Source organism: Geotrypetes seraphini, chromosome 13, assembly GCF_902459505.1.
Source record: "Geotrypetes seraphini chromosome 13, aGeoSer1.1, whole genome shotgun sequence".
Classification (NCBI taxonomy): Eukaryota; Metazoa; Chordata; class Amphibia; order Gymnophiona; family Dermophiidae; genus Geotrypetes; species Geotrypetes seraphini.
Window position 1 is genome coordinate 82,517,841 of NC_047096.1, and position 23,656 is coordinate 82,541,496.

The window sequence follows — 23,656 nt, forward strand, 5'->3', positions numbered from 1 at the left end:
ATGCGTTTCAGATTTATGTTGCAACATACATACATACATCCAATTTTATATATCTAGATTTAATGAAATTAAAATGTATGAGATTTGCATGTACACTGCTGAAATGTCATTCATTAAGGAAATTCTGAAAACTCAGTGTTCAGGGGGACTGGAGGTAACCTGTTCTGTATGTACATGGTTTCACATACAGGGAGCGATGGAATTACCTGAGAAGAGTTGAACAACATTTCATAGTGCATCTGTATCTGCCAAATGATCCCAGAAACTTCAGTGTAAGGGATGGCCATAAAAACCACATAGTGAACCCCAAAAAGTGGCATCAGTACCAGCGTGGACTTTAGGAGTTTTCTGCAAGAGGAAGAAGAATTCTAGGATTAGTAAGCACATCACTCCAGCAGGTCTCAGTCTGGATTAAATTGCAGCTACTGGTTTTCTACAGTTCCTGGGATAGCTGGCACACCCCACAATGTCCCCAGCACAATACTCTGGCAGGATTCAAAACAAAAATATCCAAATGCAAACTTCAGTGAAAAAAAACGGCTTGGCTCAACAGCCTACTCACAGTCCATCTGCTGTTCTCCCCAGTCAGGCAGAACATAGTCCTCTGGGCACTCTATATCATAATCTTCAGGCCGGGCTTCTGAGACTGGCTTGGTCTGGCTGTCTTCCAGTTCCTCCATTTCCAGTCCCCGGAGGAACTGCCTTGTGCTGGCCCTGGTTCAGCTGGAAGGACTGGCTTCCTTCCCAGCTTACATTCAACTGCTTGTTCCAGCTGTTTCTCCCTTTTCTCTGACCAGGAAAGCTCAGTAAATGAGAGCCTGGCAATCAGCCATGCCCCCTCCTAGCAGGGATAGACAAACTCTTAAAAGGCCCTGCACTCTCAAAGTCAGCCTGAACTCTGGGCACAATTAAAGGGATGGGCTCCTTTCTAAAGTTGTGCACAGGATTCCTAAACTGCTCAGGATGTTTCCTATACCCGATGACAGGGTTTATAATTGGGCTTACAGGGACTTTCTCCCAGTTTCTGGTAGGGCTAGCAGGATTCCTGTCACAGTACGCAGACTACAGAAGCACTTCTTTGCCAAAGAATTTATCTGTCCTCCCTGCCTTCCCAACTCCCTACCCCCTGCACCCAGCCCCCTCCCTGCCAGGCACTGCACCCAGCCCCTTCCCCTCCTCTGCACCCAGCCCCCCTCCCCTGTCAGGCTCTGCATCCAGACCCCTGGCTCTGCACCCAGCCCTCCTGCCCTGTCTGTGTAACTCCTCTGATCCCTGGTGGTCCAGAGGTGCAGTGGGCAGGAACAAGCTTTCTGCGCTCCTGCCCCACTGCTAACCCGGTTGTTGGAGGCTGCTGGAGTTCTCTTCAGCTGCTGAGCGTCCCCAAGCAGTAGCCTGCTTTGGTGCTGCTGCTCAGCGCTGATCGGCTTCCTGACAAATTGCAAGAATTTGTAGGAGCCAATCAGGAAGCTGCTCAGTGTCGAGCAGCAGCGCCAAAGCACGCTACTTCTCGGGGACGCTCAGCAGCTAAAGAAAACTCCAGCAGCCTCCAACGACTGGGTTAGCAGTGGGGCAGGAGCACAGAAAGCTTGTTCCTGCCCACTGCACCTCTGGACCACCAGGGATCACAGGACATGGCAGGAGTACCATTTTTTGGGCGGCCATGACTCCTGTGTTTCCCCCCTTCTGACGCCTATGCCTCAGCCATCTCTTTTCCAAGCTGAAGAGCCCTAACTTTTTTAGTCTTACTTCATACAAGAAGAGTTCCATCCCTTTTATCATCTTGGTCACTCTTCTTTGAACCTTTTCTAGTGCCACTATATCTTTCTTGAGATAAGGAGACCAGAATTAAATGCAATACTCCAGGTGAGGTTGCACCATGGAGCAATACAAGGGCATTATAACATTCTTTGTCTTATTAACCATCCCTTTTAAAAAAACAACTTTTATTTATGAAATTTTTCAATTTTACAATCAAACATTTACATTTACAGATCACAAAAATAACAAATCAAGTAATACAGAATAAGGAAATATTTTAACTCCTATTTAGCCCACCATATAGGAGATCAAGAAAGGAAATTAACTTGAACTCATTAAAAACAAACTTATATTAGAGTGACAGCACTAGATGACCCGTCTTACAGCCAGATGGAAGGTCATTTATCATTAGACTAAGATACTAACCCTTCTGTTTAGGCTCAAAGAAAAGAAAATTCTTATTTTGATAAAATACATAGAGGGGCATAATTGAAAGGGACGTCTAAGTCCGTTTACGTCCATATCGCAAGTCGTCCAAAGTTAAAAAAAACCTAAGACACATTTTCAAAAGATATATCCAACTTCTTTTTACTTTCGAAAATCGTCTTAATTATACGTCCTGCCGATCTGATTGTCCAAGCCACTAAATCGTCCATCTTTATACCACATTTCCGTCCAAGTCCAAAATGCCTAGAACAAGCCCTGTTGGACGTGGGAAGGGTCTGCAAAGTGATGGACTGCACACCTAGACATGCCACCTAAATAGTGGGGTACCTTACAGGGCACTGCTGTGAACTTCACAAAAAGGGTGCCATGGCTTTTCCTCACTACAGCTCCCTTATAGGTGATGGTGAGCCCCCCAAACCACCTCCAGAATCCCCTACACCCACTTATCTACCACCCCAATAGCCCATATGGCTGCAGGAGCCACTTATATGCCAGTAAAAAAGGGTTGTGGGGGTGTATAGGACAGTGCACATGTTTCAGTATCAATGCAGTGATTACAGGGGCTTATGGGCATGGGTCCTCCTCTCTGTGGGTCCCTAACCCACCTCCAAGACGACTTAAGCTGCCTCTGGGCTGGACGACTAGGCGTCCCCAAGTTCAGGAAAGGGTGCAAGAAAAATAGAACAAAAAACCCAGTGTGGATAACAAATGCAGTGAAAAAGGCAATAAGTGATAAGAAGGCATCATTCAAACAATGGAAAAAGGACCAGACAGAGGACAACCAAAAGGAGCATAAAAGACACCAAAAGGAGTGCCACCGAGTGGTTAGGAAAGCAAAAAGAGAATATGAAGAAAGACTGGCAGGGGAAGCAACAAACTTCAAATCATTCTTCAGGTATGTCAAGGGGAAGCAACCAGCAAGGGAGGAAGTAGGACCCTTGGATGATGGAGACAGAAAGGGAGTGGTAAAAGAAGAAAAGGAGATAGCGGACAGGTTAAATGAGTTCTTCACGTCAGTTTTCACAATGGAGGACACAACCAACATTCCGGAACCCGAGGAGATTGGAAAAAGATCAGGATGAAAATCTGGTCCAACTAGAGGTGAGCAAGATGGATGTCCTCAGGCAGATAGACAGGCTAAAGTGCGACAAATCGCCAGGTCCGGACGGCATTCACCCAAGGGTACTCAAGGAACTAAGGAACGAAATAGCTGAGCCACTTCGACAAATATACAACCTATCCCTAAAAACTGGAGAGATCCCAGAGGACTGGAAAATAGCAAATGTCACGCCCATATTCAAGAAAGGCTCAAGGGGAGACCCAGTAAACTACAGGCTGGTGAGCTTGACCTCGGTCCCGGGAAAGATGATGGAAGCGCTGATTAAAGACAGCATTTGGGAACACATCGAAAAAAATGGGCAGCTAAAGTCGAGCCAACATGGCTTCTGCAAGGGCAGATCATGCCTCACAAACTTATTATACTTCTTTGAGGGGGTGAACAGCCAGGTGGATAGAGGGGAATCCATAGACATCATTTACCTTGACTTCTAAAAAGCCTTCGACAAGGTACCACACGAAAGACTGCTAAAGAAGCTATGGAACCACGGGGTGCAAGGGGAGGTCCACCGATGGATCAAAAACTGGCTGGTGGACAGGAAACAGAGGGTTGGAGTAAAGGGCCATTACTCAGATTGGCAAAGGGTCACGAGCGGAGTTCCACAGGGGTCGGTGCTGTTCAATATATTTATTAACGACCTGGAGGCGGGAACAAAATGTGAGGTTATTAAATTTGCGGATGACACTAAACTATACAGCAGGGTCATAACCATGGAGGACTGCAAAGACCTCCAAAAAGATCTGACAACACTGGAAGAGTGGGCTAAAAAGTGGCAAATGAGCTTCAACATAGAGAAATGCAAGGTCATGCATATTGGGAAAAAGAACCCGATGTTCACTTACAAGATGGGGGGATCACTGCTAGGGGTGAGCAACCTTGAAAGAGACCTGGGAGTGATGGTGGACACAGCATTGAAGGCGTCGGCGCAGTGCGCCACAGCCTCAAGGAAAGCGAACAAAATGTTGGGTATCATTAAGAAAGATAACACAACCAGGACGAAGGAAGTCATCCTGCCACTGTATCGTGCAATGGTGCGCCCGCACCTGGAGTACTGTGCCCAGTACTGGTCGCCGTACCTCAAGAAAGACATGGCGGTACTTGAGAGAGTCCAAAGAAGAGCAACTAAGCTAATAAAGGATATGGGGGACCTTTCATATACTGACAGACTGAAATAGCTTTTCTCCCTGGAAAAGCGACGACTCAGGGGAGACATGATAGAAACCTTCAAGATCATGAAGGGCATAGAAAAAGTGGACAGGGACAGATTTTTCAAACTAAGGGGAACCACAAGTACAAGGGGGCACTCGGAGAAATTGAAAGGGGAAAGGTTTAGAACAAACGCCAGGAAGTTCTTTTTCACCCAGAGGGTGGTGGATACATGGAACGCGCTGCCGGAGGATGTGATAGGCAGAAGTACGCTACAGGGCTTCAAAGAAGGTCTGGACAGGTACCTAGAGGACAAAGGGATTGAGGGGTACAGATAGGAGTAGAAGTAAGGTTATAGGGACAGGTTTAGAGGTAAATTATAAAATTAGTCAGAGACCACTGTTCAGGCAGTGGGCCTGATGGGCCGCCGCAGGAGCGGACCGCTGGGCAGGATGGACCTCTGGTCTGCCCCAGCGGAGGCAACTTCTTATGTTCTTTCCTATGCCAGGCGGCCAGGTGATGATTGTCTGGAGGCTGAAATTTAAAGTTGTCAATAAAATTTTTATGGGTGAGGGGGGTTGGTGATCACTGGGGTAGTGTGTGGGGGTCTGTGCTATGTGTTTGCAGTGCTTATCTGGTGAGTTTAGGTGGGTTTTTGTGACTTAGTCGTACAGCATATATAACCGAAAGTTTAACAACAGAGCCTAGACGGAACTTGGACGTTGTGACTTAGACCATGTAAAACATAGTCTAAGTCTAAGCTGGCCCACGTCCCGCCCAACTCCCGCCCTCGACATGCCTCCCGAAACGCCCCGTTTAGCTTTGGATGTTGAGCGGCACTATGAAGGCCTAGGTCGTTTAGAAATACATCCAAAACCTGGTTTTATTATCGGCGCTTGGACGTTTTTGAGAAATGTTCATCCAAGTGCCAACTTAGGCCGGTTTTTGGACATTTTTCTCTTTCGATTATGAGCCCCATAACATTTTGCAGGAAATTTAACAAGAAACGTAACCCCAAGAGCAAGGACTCTTGGCCTCAAAGCCAAGAATTCTTTCCTTCGCTTCTGGTTTTCTGAGCAAGATCTGGAAACATTCGAACATTAGAGCCTAAAAACTTATCATTAATGTGTCAAAAGTACAGATGAAGAATATATTCCCTATCACTTTCCAAAGCTAGAGTTATCAACATAGTGGTTCTATCTGTTACCACCTCAAGGGAACTTTCCAGAAGACAAATTCATGCCCCCCACATTATCTATTGTTATTTCTACAGGAGTAGATTCCCCTTGAGGCCTCTTAATGTTCAAATAATAAGCTCTAACAATTTGGAGGTAAATTGTCTGGTGGAATGGCTAAGATGTCACAGAAATATTTTCTCGCCATCTTAACTGGTGAGATAACGGGACACTTAGGAAAGTAAGATTGATAGGTCAGCTACAACAATTTCAAAAAGATCTAAAAATGGTCAAGATAAGTGATGGCATTTTTGCTTGCTAGTTACACTCTAAGGCATTAAATGCTAAATATCAGGCATAGAAAAAGAAATAAAAATGTATAAAAAAGATAAAATAGAAAACAGAAATTGATTGAAGAAGCATAAACATATGCTATGACTGGACTAATAAGCTCCGCGAGGAGAGCAGACACCCTCCACTAGAGCTGTGCATCTCTGAGTATATGGGAGCAACATCAATCAATAAGCTGCTTTCATAAATCAAATTTCATAGAATTAGGGGATAAATTGTGATTAAAGATGGATGTCTGCTAGAAAGTGAAGGAGAGAAAAACAGCAAATAGATAAGTTGGCCCTGGATACACAGTTAAGAGCACAGACAGAAGGAAGTGCAGCCAGAGGCTGGGAAAGATAGTTTGAAAACCAAAATCACCAGGCAACAAAGGTAGGGGAAATTATTTTATTTTCAATTTAGTGATTGAATTGTGCCAATTTTGGGAATTTACATCTGTTCTCTATATTTTGCACTGTTAGGAAGAAATGCATTCTTCATATATTTTGCACTGTTAGGAAGAAATGCATTCGAGACACTGCATGCAGAGTCTCGAATCTTAGGGTTTCATTTGTATATATTAGTACTTTTAGTTTGTAGTCCCGTATTTGAACATAAGATCATAAGAATTACTGCTGCTGGGTTAGACCAGTGGTCCATCGTGCCCAGCAGTCCGCTCCCGCAGCGGACCCTAGGTCAAAGACCAGCCCTACCTAAGTAGGTTCTGGTTCAGCAGGAACTTGTCTAACTTTGTCTTGAATCCCTGGAAGGTGTTTTCCCCTATAACAGCCTCCGGAAGAGCGTTCCAGTTTTCCACCACTCTCTGGGTGAAGAAGAACTTCCTTACGTTTGTACCGAATCTATCCCCTTTTAACTTCAGAGAGTGCCCTCTCGTTTTCCCTACCTTGGAGAGGGTGAAAAATCTGTCTTTATCTGCTAAGTCTATTCCCTTCAGTATTTTGAATGTTTCGATCATGTCCCCTCTCAGTCTCCTCTTTTCAAGGGAGAAGAGGCCCAGTTTCTCCAATCTCTCACTGTACTGCAACTCCTCCAGCCCCTTAACCATTTTAGTCGCTTTTCTCTGAACCCTTTCGAGTAGTACCGTGTCCTTCTTCATGTATAGTAGTTGGGTGGAGGAGGATCTTTTGAGGTGGTCAATCTCAAATAGGGTGTTAATTAATCTGAAGAGTTCTATGCTATTAGTTGTGGAGGATCCTATTTTGTTAGAGTAGAAGGTATGCTGTTTTTCCTTAGTAATTCTTTTGTACTCATTTACATAGTAACATAGTAGATGACGGCAGATAAAGATCTGAATGGTCCATCCAGTCTGCACAACCTGATTCAATTAATTTTTTTTTTTTAATTTTTCTTCTTAGCTATTTCTGGGCAAGAATCCAAAGCTTTACCCGGTACTGTGCTTGGGTTCCAACTGCCAAAATCTCTGTTAAGACTTACTCCAGCCCATCTACACCCTCCCAGCCATTGAAGCCCTCCCCTGTCCATCCTTCACCAAACGGCCATACACCGACACAGACTGTGCAAGTCTGCCCAGTAACTGGCCTATTTCAATATTTAATATTATTTTCTGATTCTAAATCTTCTGTGTTCATCCCACGCTTCTTTGAACTCAGTCACAGTTTTACTCTCCACCACCTCTCTCGGGAGCGCATTCCAGGCATCCACTACCCTCTCCGTAAAGTAGATCATTTATCGTAGATCTCCATATTGCTTTATCCTTTTTGTTCTTTGTTTTGTTCCATATTCTTTCTAGTTGTCGTGCCTTTTGTTTTAGTGTTGTTAGTTCTGTGTCGTACCAGCCAGCACTGGTCTTTGACCTAAGGGCCGCCAAGTGAGCTGACTTCTGGGAATAATGGACTACTGGTTTGACCCAGCAGCGGCAATTCTTATGTTCTTACATGTCGTCTTTTTTCCTTTATTTAGGGGTGCAATTTTGTCTAAGATTTGATTGCTAAAGTTGGTCCAATTAGAGTTGAACTCCTTTTCAGTGTTAAATTTGAATAATGTGTCAAAGTGGGACAAGAATTCTGTGGGATTTAGAGAAGGTCTAAAACTTGTGGTTGGGTTTTTCTTTCTGTATTTTATTGTTATATTGGGGGGGGGGGATTGTTCCATAGGATTTGAAAGTTAGCCATCGGATGGTCCGACCAGATGGTGTCAGTCTAGGTTACATTTGTTAAATTGATATGTGAGGAGGAGAGATCTTTGGATGAGAAGGAGATTAAGTCTAAATGGTGACCTTTCTGGTGGGTGGCAGTCGCAGTAGAAGTACAGAATCCCAGGGATGTCAAGAAAGAGAATACGTCCTTTACTGTTGGTGTGTCTTGTTGTTCCAGGTGGAGGTTGATGTCACCAAGTAACAGATTGTATTTGTCCTTGGATGCATTTAGTAGGAGAAATTTGAAGAAGTCCTCGCTGGCTTTATTCCATTTGTTTGGAGGAATGTAAAACAGAATGGTGATTAGGTGGTTTGTAAGATCATGCTTTGAGAGGTCGCAGGAAAAGATGTCTAAATCGTCCATTGATTTGGAGTCTATGATCTTGAAGTTGAAGTGATCCTTAAGGATAATGGCAATACCACCTCCTCTTCTAAAGTTTCTGGAGAGAGGGATAATTTTGTAGCCGTTAGATAAGATATCATTGATAATTATGTCGATGTCTGATATGAGCCAAGTTTCAGTCAAGAATAATATGTCTATCTGGGTTTCTATTAGCCAGTCTTTCACTAATTGGGCTTTGTTTCTGATGGGCACAGGAGATAGGTGTAAAAGTCTGGTATGAAGGTGGGTTCTGTAAGTAAGTGTTATGTTTTTCAACAGGCATTGTCTTTTGGGATGGTTTTGGAGAGGTGGTGGGTACTTGAATCGGAAAAGGACCTGGCTCTAAGCAATTGTTGTGGGGAAGATAGGGACGTTGGAAACAGTCAAATCTTACTTGCCTGTTGTAGGAGTGGTGGGAGAGGATAGTTTCAAAGGCTGATGCTCTAAAGGACCAGAGTCTGAAGCAGTGTAGATATAAGGTCAGGGAGGTTAGGAGGTTGTTTCTAGGAGATTCCATAGCTAGACATTGGATGGGACCTGTTTGTTGGTGAAACATCTCTCCCGTTGTTGTGTTTTTGTTTTCCTTTCCTTTTTGCATATTTTTCTGCGCATGTGCCCATCACTATCACCAGTGATGGGCACATTAAAATTTAGCGAGTTTTCGCTACTCTCCGCCAACCTCATTTACATGAGCGTTTTTTGGAGAATTCACTAGCAGATCGTCACTTTTTAACGTGTTTTTTTTGAGAATCCTGGCCTTCAGGTTTAATGTGTGGTAGTAATTGGAGGTGGGGATATCGGGGGGGGGGGGAGGTGGAGAAGGGATCAGGGTCCCCCTCCTTAATTTCTGCCCTGGGCTCCAACATGTCTAAAACTGGCCCTGACTTGCAGAATATAAACAGTGGATATGTACCTGTATTTCTAATTTTTTTTAAAGCATCTGAAATGAAACAATCAATAAAGAAACCACCCTGATAACTGGAGAAAAAAAAATCTGGAAAGAAAACAGAAAATGTGTTGCGATCATGGGATATAAAACCAAAAAACCTTAGATCATGCATCAGATTCAGCACCCACCTGTACTGGTGTCGAGGATTTAGCGTTCCTGTGTTGGTTCCCCAGAGCTTGGATGCCAGGACCCTCACAATATTCAGAAAAAGGAAGAAATTTATCTTGAGAGAGAGAGGGTGGGGGCTCATCAATAAGTATCAAAAATCAATATTCATCGGCATTTAATTGTTATACCCCTGCTATTAACTTAAGAAAAGCTACATATCTGGTCATAATCTCCTAAATCTTTTTATTTAAAAAAAGTGTTGGACAGTGGATGAGGCTGCGTCTATTCAGAGATGGGATCAGAAAATGTGGGAGTTAGCTAAGTTTGAACTAAGGACCTAGTCCAGGGATAGGAAATTCTGGTCCTCAAGAGCTGGAGCCAGGTCAGGTTTTCAGGATATCCACAATGAATATGTATGAGATGGATGTGCATGCACTGCCTCCTTGAGATGCAAATCTATTTCATGCATATTTATTGTGGATATCCTGAAAACCTGACCTGGCTCCCGCTCTCGAGGACTGGAATTGCCTACCCCTGACCTAGTCAGGGGAGATATGATTCAAACGTTCAAATACTTGAAGGGTATTAACGTAGAACAAAATCTTTTCCAGAGAAAGGAAAATGGTAAAACCAGAGGACATAATTTGAGGTTGAGAGGTGGTAGATTCAAAGGCAATGTTAGGAAATTCAACTTTACGGAGAGGGTGGTGGATGCCTGGAATGCACTCCCGAGAGAGGTGGTGGAGAGTAAAACTGTTACTGAGTTCAAAGAAGCGTGGGATGAACACAGAGGATCTAGAATCAGAAAATAATATTAAAAATTGAACTAAGGCCAGTTCTGGGCAGACTTGCATGGTCTGTGTCTGTATATGGCCGTTTGGTGGAGGATGGGCTGGGGAGGGCTTCAATGGCTGGGAGGGTGTAGATGGGCTGGAGTAGGTTTTAACGGAGATTTCGGCAGTAGGAACCCAAGCACAATACTGGGTAGAGCTTTGGATTCTTGCCCAGAAATAGCTAAGAAGAAAAAATTTAAATTGAATCAGGTTGGGCAGATTGTATGGACCATTCGGGTCTTTATCTGCCGTCATCTACTATGTTACTATGTCTAATGCATGCACATTGGAAGTTGTACAATATACCAAATTGTGGCACACATTTCAAAAATTGTTCCCCATATCTTATGATTTTTGTTCTAGAAAACACTAGATAGAAGGGAGGGGGAGAGGAGGGATAGTGGTATAGATGAGTTGGATTGCATGTTTGATAGGGTGAGTGGTGGTGCATGTATGGTATTTGAGGTATAAATAGAAAAACAAGCATTTGGGAGTGCTGAGCTGGATTGGCATTATTATACATGAATATTTTGTATTGTCTTAATGGTCGCTCTAGTGTGCTTAGTTATTTGCCCTGTATAGTGATCCTCTAGCCATACCCTTCTATCCCCTTTTCCTTCAGGAAATTATCCAATCCCTTCTTGAACCCCGATATTGTACTCTGTCCTATCACGTCCTCTGGAAGCGCATTCCAGGTGTCTACCACCCTTTGGGTGAAGAAGAACTTCCTAGCACTGGTTCTGAATCTGTTCCCTCTTAACTTTTACGAATGGCCTCTCGTTCTTGTAGTTTTTGAAAGTTTGAAGAATCTGTCCCTTTCCACTTTCTCTATGCCTTTCATGATCTTGTAAGTCTCTATCATGTCCCCTCTAAGTCTCCGCTTCTCCAGGGAAAAGAGCCCCAATTTCTCCAATCTTTCAGCGTATGAAAGGTTTTCCATACCTTTTATCAATTGTGTCGCTCTTTTCTGAACCCTCTTGAGTATCACCATATCCTTCTTAAGGTACGGCGACCAATATTGGACACAGTACTCCAGATGTGGGCACACCATCGCCCGATACAACGGCAGAATTTAGTTTCCGCAAATCGGCACTTAAGATAACTCTTTTCAGTTACAGTGGCAAAATAATGCTCAGAATTTAGGAAGTTGGTTGGTTTACATAGAAACATAGAAACATAGAAATAGACGGCAGATAAGGGCCACGGCCCATCCAGTCTGCCCACCTTAATGACCCACCCCTACCTTTCTCTGTGAAGAGAACCCACGTGACGATCCCATTTTGTCTTAAAATCGGTCACGCTGCTGGCCTCAATCACCTGAAGTGGAAGACCATTCCAGCGATCTACCACTCTCTCGGTGAAAAAGTATTTTCTGATGTCACCGTGCAGCTTCCCTCCCCTGATTTTCCACCGATGCCCTCTTGTAGCCGTGGGACCTTTGAAAAAGAAGATATCTTCTTCCACCTTGATGCGGCCCGTGAGATATTTGAACGTCTCGATCATGTCTCCCCTTTCTCTGTGTTCCTCGAGTGAGTATAGACGCAACTTATCCAGCCGTTCCTCGTACGGGAGGTCCTTGAGTCCTGAGACCATCCGGGTGGCCATTCGCTGGACCGACTCCAGTCTCAGCACATCTTTGCGGTAATGAGGCCTCCAGAATTGTACACAGTATTCCAGATGGGGTCTCACCATGGATCTATACAATGGCATAATGACTTCAGGCTTATGATTGACAAAACCCCTACATATACACCCTATGATTTGTCTAGCCTTAGATGAAGCCTGCTCCACTTGATTGGCAGTCTTCATGTCTTCACTGATGATCACCCCTAAGTCCCGTTCTGCTACAGTCCTTGCTAGGATCTCGCCATTAAGGGTGTAACTTCTGCATGGGTTTTGGCTGCCAAGGTGCATGACCTTGCATTTTTTGGCATTGAAACCTAGTTGCCAGATCCTAGACCAGCGCTCCAATAGGAGTAGGTCGTGCGTCATATTGTCGGATATTGAGTTTTTGACCGTTGCACTCCTTTCTACTACATTGCATAGTTTGGCGTCATCTGCGAATAACGTTATTTTACCTCGAAGCCCTTCTGCTAAGTCTCTTATAAAGATATTGAACAGGATCGGGCCCAAGACCGATCCCTGCGGCACTCCACTGATCACCTCTGTCATTTCAGAGGGGGTGCCATTCACCACCATCCGCTGAAGCCTGCCTCCAAGCCAGTTCTCAACCCATTTTGTCAAAGTGTCACCCAGTCCTATAGAACTCATTTTGTTCAACAGCCTGCGGTGTGGTACGCTATCGAAAGCTTTGCTGAAGTCTAAGTATACGATGTCCAGGGGCTTCCCAACATCCAGCTTCCTCGTCACCCAGTCAAAGAAGCTGATCAGGTTGGATTGGCAGGATCTCCCCATAGTAAATCCATGTTTGACTGAGAACTTTTCAGCACCCCCTCATAAGCAAGACATTGCTAAAAATAATGAGCAAAAATGGAATACACCAGGCTGTGCACTAGGGATGGGCAGCCAGAAAAGTTTTCTTTGATGTAATTACCAGGAATGTTCATTTTATTTCCAGACATTTTGTTGTTATGGGAGCAAAGCTGTTGAGTGTACAAATGCAATACACACTGTTGAGTGTACAAATGTTTATCTGCTTGTTTTCATTTGCTAATGACATGCAAAGATTTGGGATATATCATTGACATTTTCCATATTGTTGTAAATGGCAGCTCATCCTACTGAATAATTGTAAGAGGGTAAAGTTCTGTCACTGGCATTCCACCAGAGGGCGTCTGAGCAGCTAAAAGAATGAGTTTGATTTGCATAAGAGCTGCAAGTACTGTTGGGAGCTCTCCACTCAGCCTGAGTAAGTTGTGGTGCTGAAAAGGACAGTTCCCAAGCAGAGATCTGGTGAAAGGAAGAGAGCCTTTGGGAGATGGGTGAACTTTAGGAGGAAAAATGCTGGCCTAACTCCTGGTAATCACTTAAGGCCACTGCTGATTGGCTCTAACAAGGGGCCTGGTACAGTAGAGTAGAGTGGCTAAGCTGACCAGCTCTGGAGACTAGTACAGTGGACAATGGAAGTCTGGTGGTGGGAGGGTCCATGGGGACCTATTCGCTGGCAGAGAGAGAGATCTGGGACAGAGATCTGGCCCTGTAATGAAGCTCAGTGGTGGGAGGGTCCGAGAGGACTTGTACACTAGCAGGAAAGAGCTGAAGTTTAAAGTTTCTTAAAAATTTGTTGAACACGCAATGTCAAATACTTCAATGTGTATGACAATTTAAAATTAGGAAACAAACAATAAAACAACTTTATACAAAGTAACCAGAGGACCCTGTAGAGCCTAGAGTTGAGGAAGTGGCTCAGGCTTGACGATCGGTGGCGGGACCAGTGAAGAACAATCTAGGAAGGAGAGTCCTCGGGACACGAATCTGTGATAAGATGGCTGAGGGGCTGAAGAACCCTCAGCACGTGCATGCAGGTTAAGACGATGGAGACAGCAAACTACAGACCGGTGAGTCTAACATCGATAGTGAGCAAACTAATGGAAACTCTAATAAAACACCAATTGGATAAGATCCTGGATGAGGAGAATCTACGGGATCCCCATCAACATGGATTTACAAAAGGGAGATCGTGCCAATCCAACCTGATCAGCTTCTTTGACTGGGTGACGGGGAAGCTAGATATTGGGGAGTCCCTGGACATTGTGTACCTGGACTTTAGCAAAGCATTCGATAGCGTACCACACCGCAGGTTGCTGAGCAAGATGAGTTCTATAGGATTAGGTGACACATTGACGAAATGGGTTGGGAACTGGCTTGGAGGTAGGCTTCAAAGGGTGGTGGTGAATGGCACACCCTCTGAAATGACGGAGGTGATCAGTGGGGTGCCGCAGGGCTCGGTCTTGGGCCCAATCCTATTCAACATCTTTATAAGGGACTTGGCAGAAGGGCTTCGGGGTAAAATAACATTATTCGCCGATGATGCCAAACTAAGTAATGTAGTGGGCAAATGCACAATAGATGATGTTTCAATGCCCGACAACATGATGCACAACCTACTCCTACTGGAGCGCTGGTCTAGGTCCTGGCAACTCAACTTCAATGCCAAAAAATGCAAAGTTATGCACCTGGGCAACCAAAATCCATGCAAGACTTACACCCTAAATGGAGAGATCCTAACAAGAACTGAAGCAGAACGTGACCTAGGGGTGATCGTCAGTGAGGACATGAAGGCTGCCAATCAAGTGGAGCAAGCTTCATCCAAAGCAAGACAAGTCATAGGTTGCATACGCAGGGGTTTCGTCAGCCGAAAGCCGGAAGTCATTATGCCGCTGTATAGATCCATGGTGAGGCCCCATCTGGAATACTGTGTGCAATTCTGGAGGCCACATTATCGCAAGGATGTGCTGAGACTGGAGTCGGTTCAGAGAATGGCTACCCGGATGGTCTCGGGACTCAAGGATCTCCCATACGAGGAACGGCTAAACAAATTGCAGCTATACTCACTCGAGGAGCGCAGAGAGAGGGGGGGACATGATCAAGACGTTCAAGTATCTCTCGGGCCGCATAGAGACGGAGGAAGATATCTTCCTTTTCAAGGGTCCCACGACAACAAGAGGGCATCCGTGGAAAATTAGGGGAGGGAAACTACGAGCTGACACCAGGAAATTCTTTTTCACAGAAAGGGTGGTTGATCGCTGGAATAGTCTTCCAATGCATGTGATCGAGGCCAGCAGCGTGCCTGATTTTAAGGCCAAATGGGATCGTCACATGGGATCTATTCACAGGGCGAAGGTAGGGGAGGGATCTATTCATAGGGCGAAGGTAGGGGAGGGACATTAAGGTGGGCAGACTAGATGGGCCTTGGCCCTTATCTGCCGTCTATTTCTATGTTTCTATGAGTGACAGAAGTGCTGGAAGAGTCTAAAGCTGGAGGCTGGTAGACCCTGGGAGCATTGGCCAGAGTTCTGAGGTGCATCCGGCAGAGGGACCGGCTGGAGCAGTTGTGGCTGGTGGAGTGACGGGTAAGTGGCACCAAAAGCTGCTGAAGACCGGGAGGGCCAAAGCAGAGTTAGAGGAAGGACTCTTGATAAGACCTGGAAAGATGGGGTCCAGGGAGGACTCAGAGAATGACCAGGAGGAGCTGGGAAGACTTGGTCAGGATTTGAAGGGAATGTATGGTATAGTATTTAATCATTTATGTTTGTGTTGTGCTTTAACAGAGCACAAAGGTGCGATGACAGAAATACATATGGCTGAGAATCTGTATTCTCTTGTTTCTAAATCTGAAGCTAAACTGCTCGGCTGCTGAGACCCAACATTTTTTTTTTTTTAATTAGGTTTTTTTTAATATACCGCCTATCAAGGTTATCTAAGCAGTTTTACAATCAGGTACTCAAGCATTTTCCCTATCTGTCCTGGTGGGCTCACAATCTATCTAACGTACCTGGGGCTATGGAGGACTGAGTGACTTGCCCAGGTCACAAGGAGCAGCGCAGGGTTTGAACCCACAATCCCAGGGTGCTGAGGCTGTAGCTCCAACCACTGGGCCACACACTCCTCCCATTCTTGATTTCTCCTAGGATAAGCCTTTGGGAGTTCAGATTACAGTAATTCCATTACAGGTTTCTTACCATAATAGCCACCAGTAAAGGGATCTGATAAATCCATTTCATCTTGCCAGCACTTACATCCCAGCACCTAAAAAACAAAAGTTTTAATGCATAATGCAGAGATGAAGAGCTTGCATGCTGTGTGGACGACTGCACTGGTGGAAGATCATTCTAGCTATGAGATATCTGTAGATCTGACTTTGTAGTGCACATTTTTGGTAGCTGTATTAGCAGACATACAGAGAGTTAATGGCAACAAAACACCTTTTATTTGGAGGGGTCAAGCAAACTAAACTCTGGCCTGGTCCCAAGCTACTACTACTACTCTGGTTGATGATGCTGTGTTGGCCAAAATATTGGTGGAGTCATGACTTGATGGTCCTCCCCTTTCCACTATCTATGCAAGTTGAAGCAAATGTGCCCTCCTTTTCTCACTCCCCCCCCCACAATTGCCTTATTAAAACTCATGGATTCTAGTGAAGCAAAAATGAAGAATGGAGTGCAAAACGGTGGGAGTGTTTTAGGAAACTTCATTTTGAGAGAAGCTTTTGTTTACAGTAAACTATTTCAAATTTTTACATATTAGAAGGTTTTTTAGCTAATGATGTGATTGATCCACAGCTTACAAAGCCATACTGGAATACCAAAAGTTAGATGCTAACACTTAATACCAAAAGCCCCTGAGCCAGTTCAACTCTGGCAGCAGTGGATAACTTTCATTATCTAGGAGTTATAACTGGGAATCCAGGATCTTTTCTACCTTAGATCTTAGTCTTAATTAAGGCAAGTTTATTTGCCTTTTGTTAACTTCTTACCTGTTACCCTTTCAGTCGTGACATTTTTCATATTGTAATTCATTCATTCTGTATTTCAGGATTAGACTATTGCAATATTATCTATATGGGAATCCCAGACTATACAGTTAAAAAATTAAACTCTCCAGAATATAGCCATCAGACTTCTTTGCAAAGCAGTCAAATATGATAGTCTCTACTTTGTTAAATCTCAACAATGGCTTCCACTTAAACAGAGAATCTTGTATAACACTTTTAGGACTTATCTTTATAGGGCCACAGATTATCTTGCAAACCTGATCATTCCTTATAACCCAGCTCACCTCTTACATTATCTGAACGACTTTTGTTTGGTCTTACTGGGACCATGACAGGCACAACTTGAGTACACGTCACCTCGCATTTTATTTCACAGATCCATCCACATGAAACTCTCCCTCTCTTATAAAATTCAGAGTTATACTCAAGACTTAGTTATTTGCCCAAGCATTTCCTTCTGGCTAGTGTGAGATCTTTGGGTAGTTGTACAGTTGGGTTATCCATTCAGAGTTAAGAACATAAGAACATAAGCAGTGCCTCTGCCGGGTCAGACCACAGGTCCATCCTGCCCAGCAGTCCGCTCCCGCGGTGGCCAAAAACAGGTCAAGGCCTGTCTGAATCATCAGAAGGGGCTCCCCTGCCACCTTGGTTTCCTATTTAAGTTCTGCCCTCCTATCGAAGTCCTAGCCCTCCGGTCTTGCACATGCACGACCAGGTTGGTTTACTCAGTACCCCACGATCCCTCTATTCCTCAGGAATCCATCCAATCCCTGCTTGAATCCCTGTACCGTACTCTGCCTGATCACTTCCTCCGGTAGCGCATTCCAAGGAAGTTCTTGTCTTCCCTGCCTTAGGTTTTTATACTTAGAAACATGACAGATAAAGGGCAAATGGCCCATCCAGACTTCCCTTCCACACCATCTGCTATCTCCTCTTCTCCTACATGCCTGTCCCATGCTATCTTGAATTCAGATAGTCTTCATCTCCACCACCATGCATCTACCACCCTTTCTGTAAAGAAGTATTTTCTTACATTGCTCCTGAGCCTATCACCTTTTAACTATACCCTTCCCTTCAGGAGTTTTCCTTCATTTGAAAAAGACTCACCTCTACATTAACGCCATGAAGATATTTAAACATCTCTATCATATCCCCTCTTTCCCCTGTCTTTCTTCCAGAATATACATATTAAGTTCTTGAAGTCTGTCCCCATATGATTTATAACAAAGGCCACTAACCATGTAGCAGCCCTCTGGACCAACTCCATCCTATTTATATCTTTTTGAATATGCAGTCTCCAAAATTGCACACAGTATTCCAAATGGGGCCTCACCAGAATGGCATTATTACCTCCCTTTTCCTATTGGCCACTCCTCTCCTTATGCACCCAAGCATCATCCTGGCTTTGACTATCACCTTTTCTACCTGTTTTGCCAACCTGAGATCATCGGACACAATCACTTCCAAGTTCCACTCGTCTTCCATGCACAGAAGTTCTTCACCTCCTATACCAAGTGCATAACCCTGCATTTTTAGCATTAAATCTTAGTTGCCAATTGCCTGACTATTCTTCAAGCTTTACTAGTTCCTGCCTCATGTTATCCACACTCTCTGGGGTGTCTACCCTATTACAGAGCTTGGTATCATTTGTTAAGACAAACTTTGCCAAACAGTCCTACAAAGATGTTAAATAGAGCTGGCCCAAGGACGATCCATGTGGCACTCCATTAACATCCTTTTCCTCTGAGCAAATGCCATTTACCACTACCCTTTGTCTCCTTTCATTTAACCAGTTTTAATCTAGTTTGTCACTTTAGGGTCCATACCGCTTGCATTCAGCTTATTTATCAATTGCCTATGCGGCACCATGTCGAAAGCTTTGCTAATGTCCAAGTACACTACATCTAGCGCCACTCCCATATCAACTGTTTGGTCACCCAGACAAAGAAATCAATCAGATTGTCTGACAAGACCTGCCTCTCATAAAACCATGCTGTCTTGGGTCCTGCAGTATATTCAGTTCTAGAAATCTCACTATCCTCCACTTAAGAAATTATTCCATTGGCTTACTCACTACCAAGGTCATTCTAACTGGCCTGTAATTCCCAACCTCCTCATTATTATTTATTTATTCATTCATTCAGTTTTTTAGTCCGTCTTTCCAAAGGAGCTCAGAATGGGTTACAAATCCGATACTCAAGCATTTTCCCTATCTATCCTGGCAGGATTAAGTGACTTATCCAGGGTCACAAGGAGCAGCATGGGGTTTGAACCTACAACCTTAGAGTGCTGAGGCTATAGCTCTGACCACTACGTCACACTATCTTCACTCTTGTACAGAGAGACCACACCAGACTCTAAGGAAGCATTGAAAAGATGAGACAACAGAGCTTCCAGAACCTCTCTAAGTTCCTTGAGTACCCTCAGGTGTATCCCATCAGGCCCCATTGCTTTGTTTATTTTTAATTTACGTAGCTCCTTTCAGTCTTCTGAGAATCTTTCTGAATGTACTACACATCTATTCTCATTTGCGTTCATTTTCTGCAATCCTACCCTCGGTCTTTTATCCGTGAATATAGAGCAGTTCATTCGTTAACATAGAACAGTTTTCGAATCCAAGATGGCAGTGATCGATTGAACGTTAACAGACGCCTTGAAGCGTTTGTCATCTTTTCTGATTCCTGTTGGTTCTTATTCAGGAAACTCAATGAAAAATGCCGAAGAGAAAAGCTAAGGGTGCTGCCGGAGCCTTGCAGTGCCCTGAAGTTCTTTCCTCGGTTATGGTGCCTGCAGAGAGACTCAAGTTTGTCAGGGGCTAGCCCATGGGAGATGCAGGTGTTAGGGTTAGGGTTAGGGTGTCGAAGCGTTATTCCAAGGGCTCGATACCACACTGAGCCCCGACATGATAGCCCCGCCTCCACAGCCGTGGCGTTCCAGTTCGCTGCAGGAGCGAGATGCTCTGGAGGAGGAGGTGTCTATGAACCTGGTTGCTAGTCCATCATTGATACCGAAGCTGCTGGTTAACTCTCCACAGAAGTTGGAGAGTTTAGAATTTGCGGCAATTCTATCAATGGAGAGTGAACATCAGGAGGGACAAAATCAAGAGGAAGGCAATCAAGATAGAGAACAAAGTGATGAGTGAGTTTCTACCATATGTTTGCATTCTTTTACATTAAATAAACCCACTGAAGTGACATTAGATTCCCTTTGGAACCTGCTGATAAATTTAGGAAAATCTCTAAACTCTCAAATTCAAGACTTGGCACAATAAATGGGCAAAAGGAAGAATTAAAGGAACTAAAATGGGAAATGAATTCTAAAGTGCATGCTGAAAAAGTGGATAAAGATTTAGTAGAGATTTGAAAAGTACATATTTGAGGAAGAAAATAGAAGTTTTGGAGAATAACTTTTGTAGTAATAAATTGTTTCTTTTTTTTTATTATTTTAATTTCATTTTTCAATAACATATCAAGTATCCACTTGTACAGAAAGGTAAAGTCAAGCCAAAAATAAATATAATACAATATGATACTAAACAGATAATCTGTTATCTTAATAAGAAATATATATAAAGCTTAACTTTAACTCAAGTCCTCTAAATAAGGAAAGCAACATGTAGAATCAGCGAGTATAATATACATTACAAAATAAAATGAAGACTAAAGGTTGTATAGGCTGAGAAGGTAATCAACAATCAATGAGTACTCAAATTCCCTCTTCTTTTTTCAGAGAAGTCATTGACAAGAAGGTTATAAGTTGGCTAGGATCAAAGAATACATATTTTTGCGTTTGATAAATTATCACACATTTACATGGGTGACGAAGAAAAAAGGTTGCCCCAAGAGCAATAACTCCTGGCTTTAACAACAGAAATTCATGTCGACGTTTCTGTGTATCTCGTGACAGATCTGGAAACATTTGTATCTTATACCCAAGAAAAGCTTTCTGTTTATTTTTAAAGAAAAGTTTCAATAACCAATTTTTATCAGGTGATAAGGCAACTGTAAGCAAAAGTGTTGCGGGCATTGCTACCTCCTGATCTGAAAGTTCCAAAACCTTGGAAATATTAAGCGACTGTTGAGCTTCTTCCATTAATTTTTCTTCCCTTTTAATAGGTAGATAGTACACTTGAGTGAATGGCGGTATTAATTCCTCGGTAATTTCCAGGACTTCCTTTAGGTAACGTTTTAACATGTCTCTAGGGGTTACCTCCGCAACCCTAGGAAAATTAATTAATGTAAGATTATTATTGCAAGAAAAGTTTTCTAGAGACTCCAATTTTCTCCTTAAATTAGTATTATCTTTCACCAGTGTTTCAGTTATTTGTTTAGAAAGTTTAATTTCCTGGGAAGAATTCATTGTTGAATTTTTTAAATCTTGCAAGTCAACTTTGATATTCTTAATTTCATTTTCTTGGGAAGATATCTTATGCTCCAACTACAACAGTTGGGGCTTAACTGATTTAGATAGATCCGCTACAAGGTCCCAAATTGCATCAAGTGTTACCTCTTGGGGCTTCTTTAATATAGAAAAAGGTTCTTGTGAAGAAAAATTCTCACCAACCAGTGTACCCTCCTGGGTATAGCTCCTCTGCTCACGGGCAATCCGCGGAGATGATGAAACCTCAGTTTCCACTGGAATCCCCTGGAACAACAGGGAATCCACAACCATGTTCCCTTCTTTGCTCCCAACGACCTCCGGGGAGAGTTCCTTACCGCCTTCCGATGGTTCCTCCACCTTAAGGGAGCTGGTGGTCTGAGGAGGAGGAGGAGGCACTCTGGCGTCGGGGCTCAAGGTGGTGTCTGGGCCCATGGAGAACGCCTCCGTCTCACCAAGGTGCGTCTCCTGCGGGCGTGCCAACGCCCCCGCAATTCCCTGCATTCGTCGGAGAAGTTCATCCATTGAATCGAAGCCGGCTGGGCCCGAACGCCGTGAGGCTCCAACTGCGCTTCGGCCCCTCCGCTTCGGCATGCTAGAAGGTAAGTTTCTTGAAGAAAAAAGGGAGAAGAAACGGTAATGGTGGAGCTCTCTGCGATGAAGCTCTCAGCCTAACACTCCTTCCGCCATCTTGCCCCCATTTCTTATGTTCTTCTAAATTATGTTTCTTAAACTTTCCTAGAGTGTACACTGTAACACCTAGGGCTCCTTTTACATTACATTACATTAGGGATTTCTATTCCGCCATTACCTTGCCAGATAAAATGTGGATCCTGAGACTGTTTTTCAAAAATAGGCACAGAGAATTTTTAGGGCTAAAAATACAAATTTTTCCTAATGTGGCCTGTGAGACTCGGAAGCGGAGATGCCAGTTCCTACTTATGAAGTCTAGAGTCACTTCAATGGGAGGGACTTTTTTTTCTTATATATCCATTGTAATTTTGGATCTAACCTTTATGGACTTGAGAATGGTCAGTTAAAATATTTTTTATTTTCTCTCCCCCGTTGTTTTGGGATTACTTATGTAAGAAATAGGATTAGATCCATTCTTTTTGTACAAGATGGCAAAATTGAGGGACAAAACGTATATATATATATATATATATATATATATATAATATATAACACAGAGAGTGGTTGACATCTGGAATACTCTCCCAGGAGAGATTATTGCAGAATCGACAGTCCTAGGCTTCAAAAGCAAACTAGATGCATATCTCCTTGAGAGAGGCATATAAAGATATGGTTGGCTATAAAATAAGCCAGGTGTATACCTGGCAGGGCCTCCGCGTGTGCGGATCGCCGGACTTGATGGACCGAAGGTCTGATCCGGAGATGGCGCTTCTTATGTTCTTATGTTCTTATATATATATATATATATATATATATATATATATATATATATATATATATATATAAACATTTTGTTCCTCAATTTTGCCATATTGGCTATCTTGTCTTCCATTTGCGTCTTTGCTTTTTTGACAGATTTTCCCACTTCTCGTAGCTTTTCCACTTATTTGCCTGTCTTCCTCTTTCTGAGACTTCTTGTAATTTATGAAGGCTAACCTTTTTTGTTCACCTGTTCAGATACTAATTTGAAAACCAAAACGGCCTTCTTTTCCTTTTACCTTTATGGTAAAAGGTTTGTGCCTTTAGAATAGCTCCTTTCAGTTTTGCCCACTGCTTTTTTACTACGTTAAACTGTTACCATCTAACTACCTCCTCCTTGAGGTATTCCCCCATCTTGATAAAGTTCTTTTGAAGTTTAGAACCTTCATATTTGAGTTAGTCCTCCATCTCTAATTTTAATATTAAACCTCACCATTCTGTGATCACTAGAACATTTGAACATAAGTCTTTGAACATAAGTCTTTGAACGTAAGTCTTTGAACGTAAGTCTTTGAACGTAAGTCTTTGAACGTAAGTCTTAACAGAGATTTCGGCAGTTGGAACCCAAGCACAGTACCGGGTAAAGCTTTGGATTCTCGCCCAGAAATAGCTAAGAAGAAAAAAAAAAAAAAAAAAAATTTTTAAATTGAATCAGGTTGGGCAGACTGGATGGACCATTCGGGTCTTTATCTGCCGTCATCTACTATGTTACTATAAGATTTGCCATACTGTGATAGAACAAAGGTCTATCAAGCCCAGTCATCCTGTTTCCAATAGTGGCCAACCCAGGTCCCAAGCTAGATCCCAAGTAGCAAAACAGCTTCTATGCTGCTTATTTATTTTTTTTATTTTAAATTTTCTTGTCTACTTTAAATGAAAGCAGATTACAATAAAACATATAAATTAAAATGTAACACATAAAACACACATACATGGAAAACACCCAAGAATC

General features: G+C 43.3%; 1 protein-coding gene across 3 annotated transcripts in view; it reads right to left on the minus strand.

Annotated features, from left to right (window-relative positions):
• The window catches only part of LOC117347043 (parathyroid hormone/parathyroid hormone-related peptide receptor-like), a 95,380-nt gene that overhangs the window by 16,792 nt on the left and 54,932 nt on the right, over positions 1–23,656 (minus strand). For all 3 annotated transcript variants that reach the window (XM_033917351.1, XM_033917350.1, XM_033917352.1), the window contains exons 9-11: positions 16,064–16,130; positions 9,609–9,703; positions 207–348 (exon numbers count right to left, since the gene is read on the minus strand). In XM_033917351.1, coding sequence (XP_033773242.1) covers positions 207–348; positions 9,609–9,703; positions 16,064–16,130 — 304 coding nt within the window. The remainder of the gene's footprint in view (positions 1–206; positions 349–9,608; positions 9,704–16,063; positions 16,131–23,656) is intronic.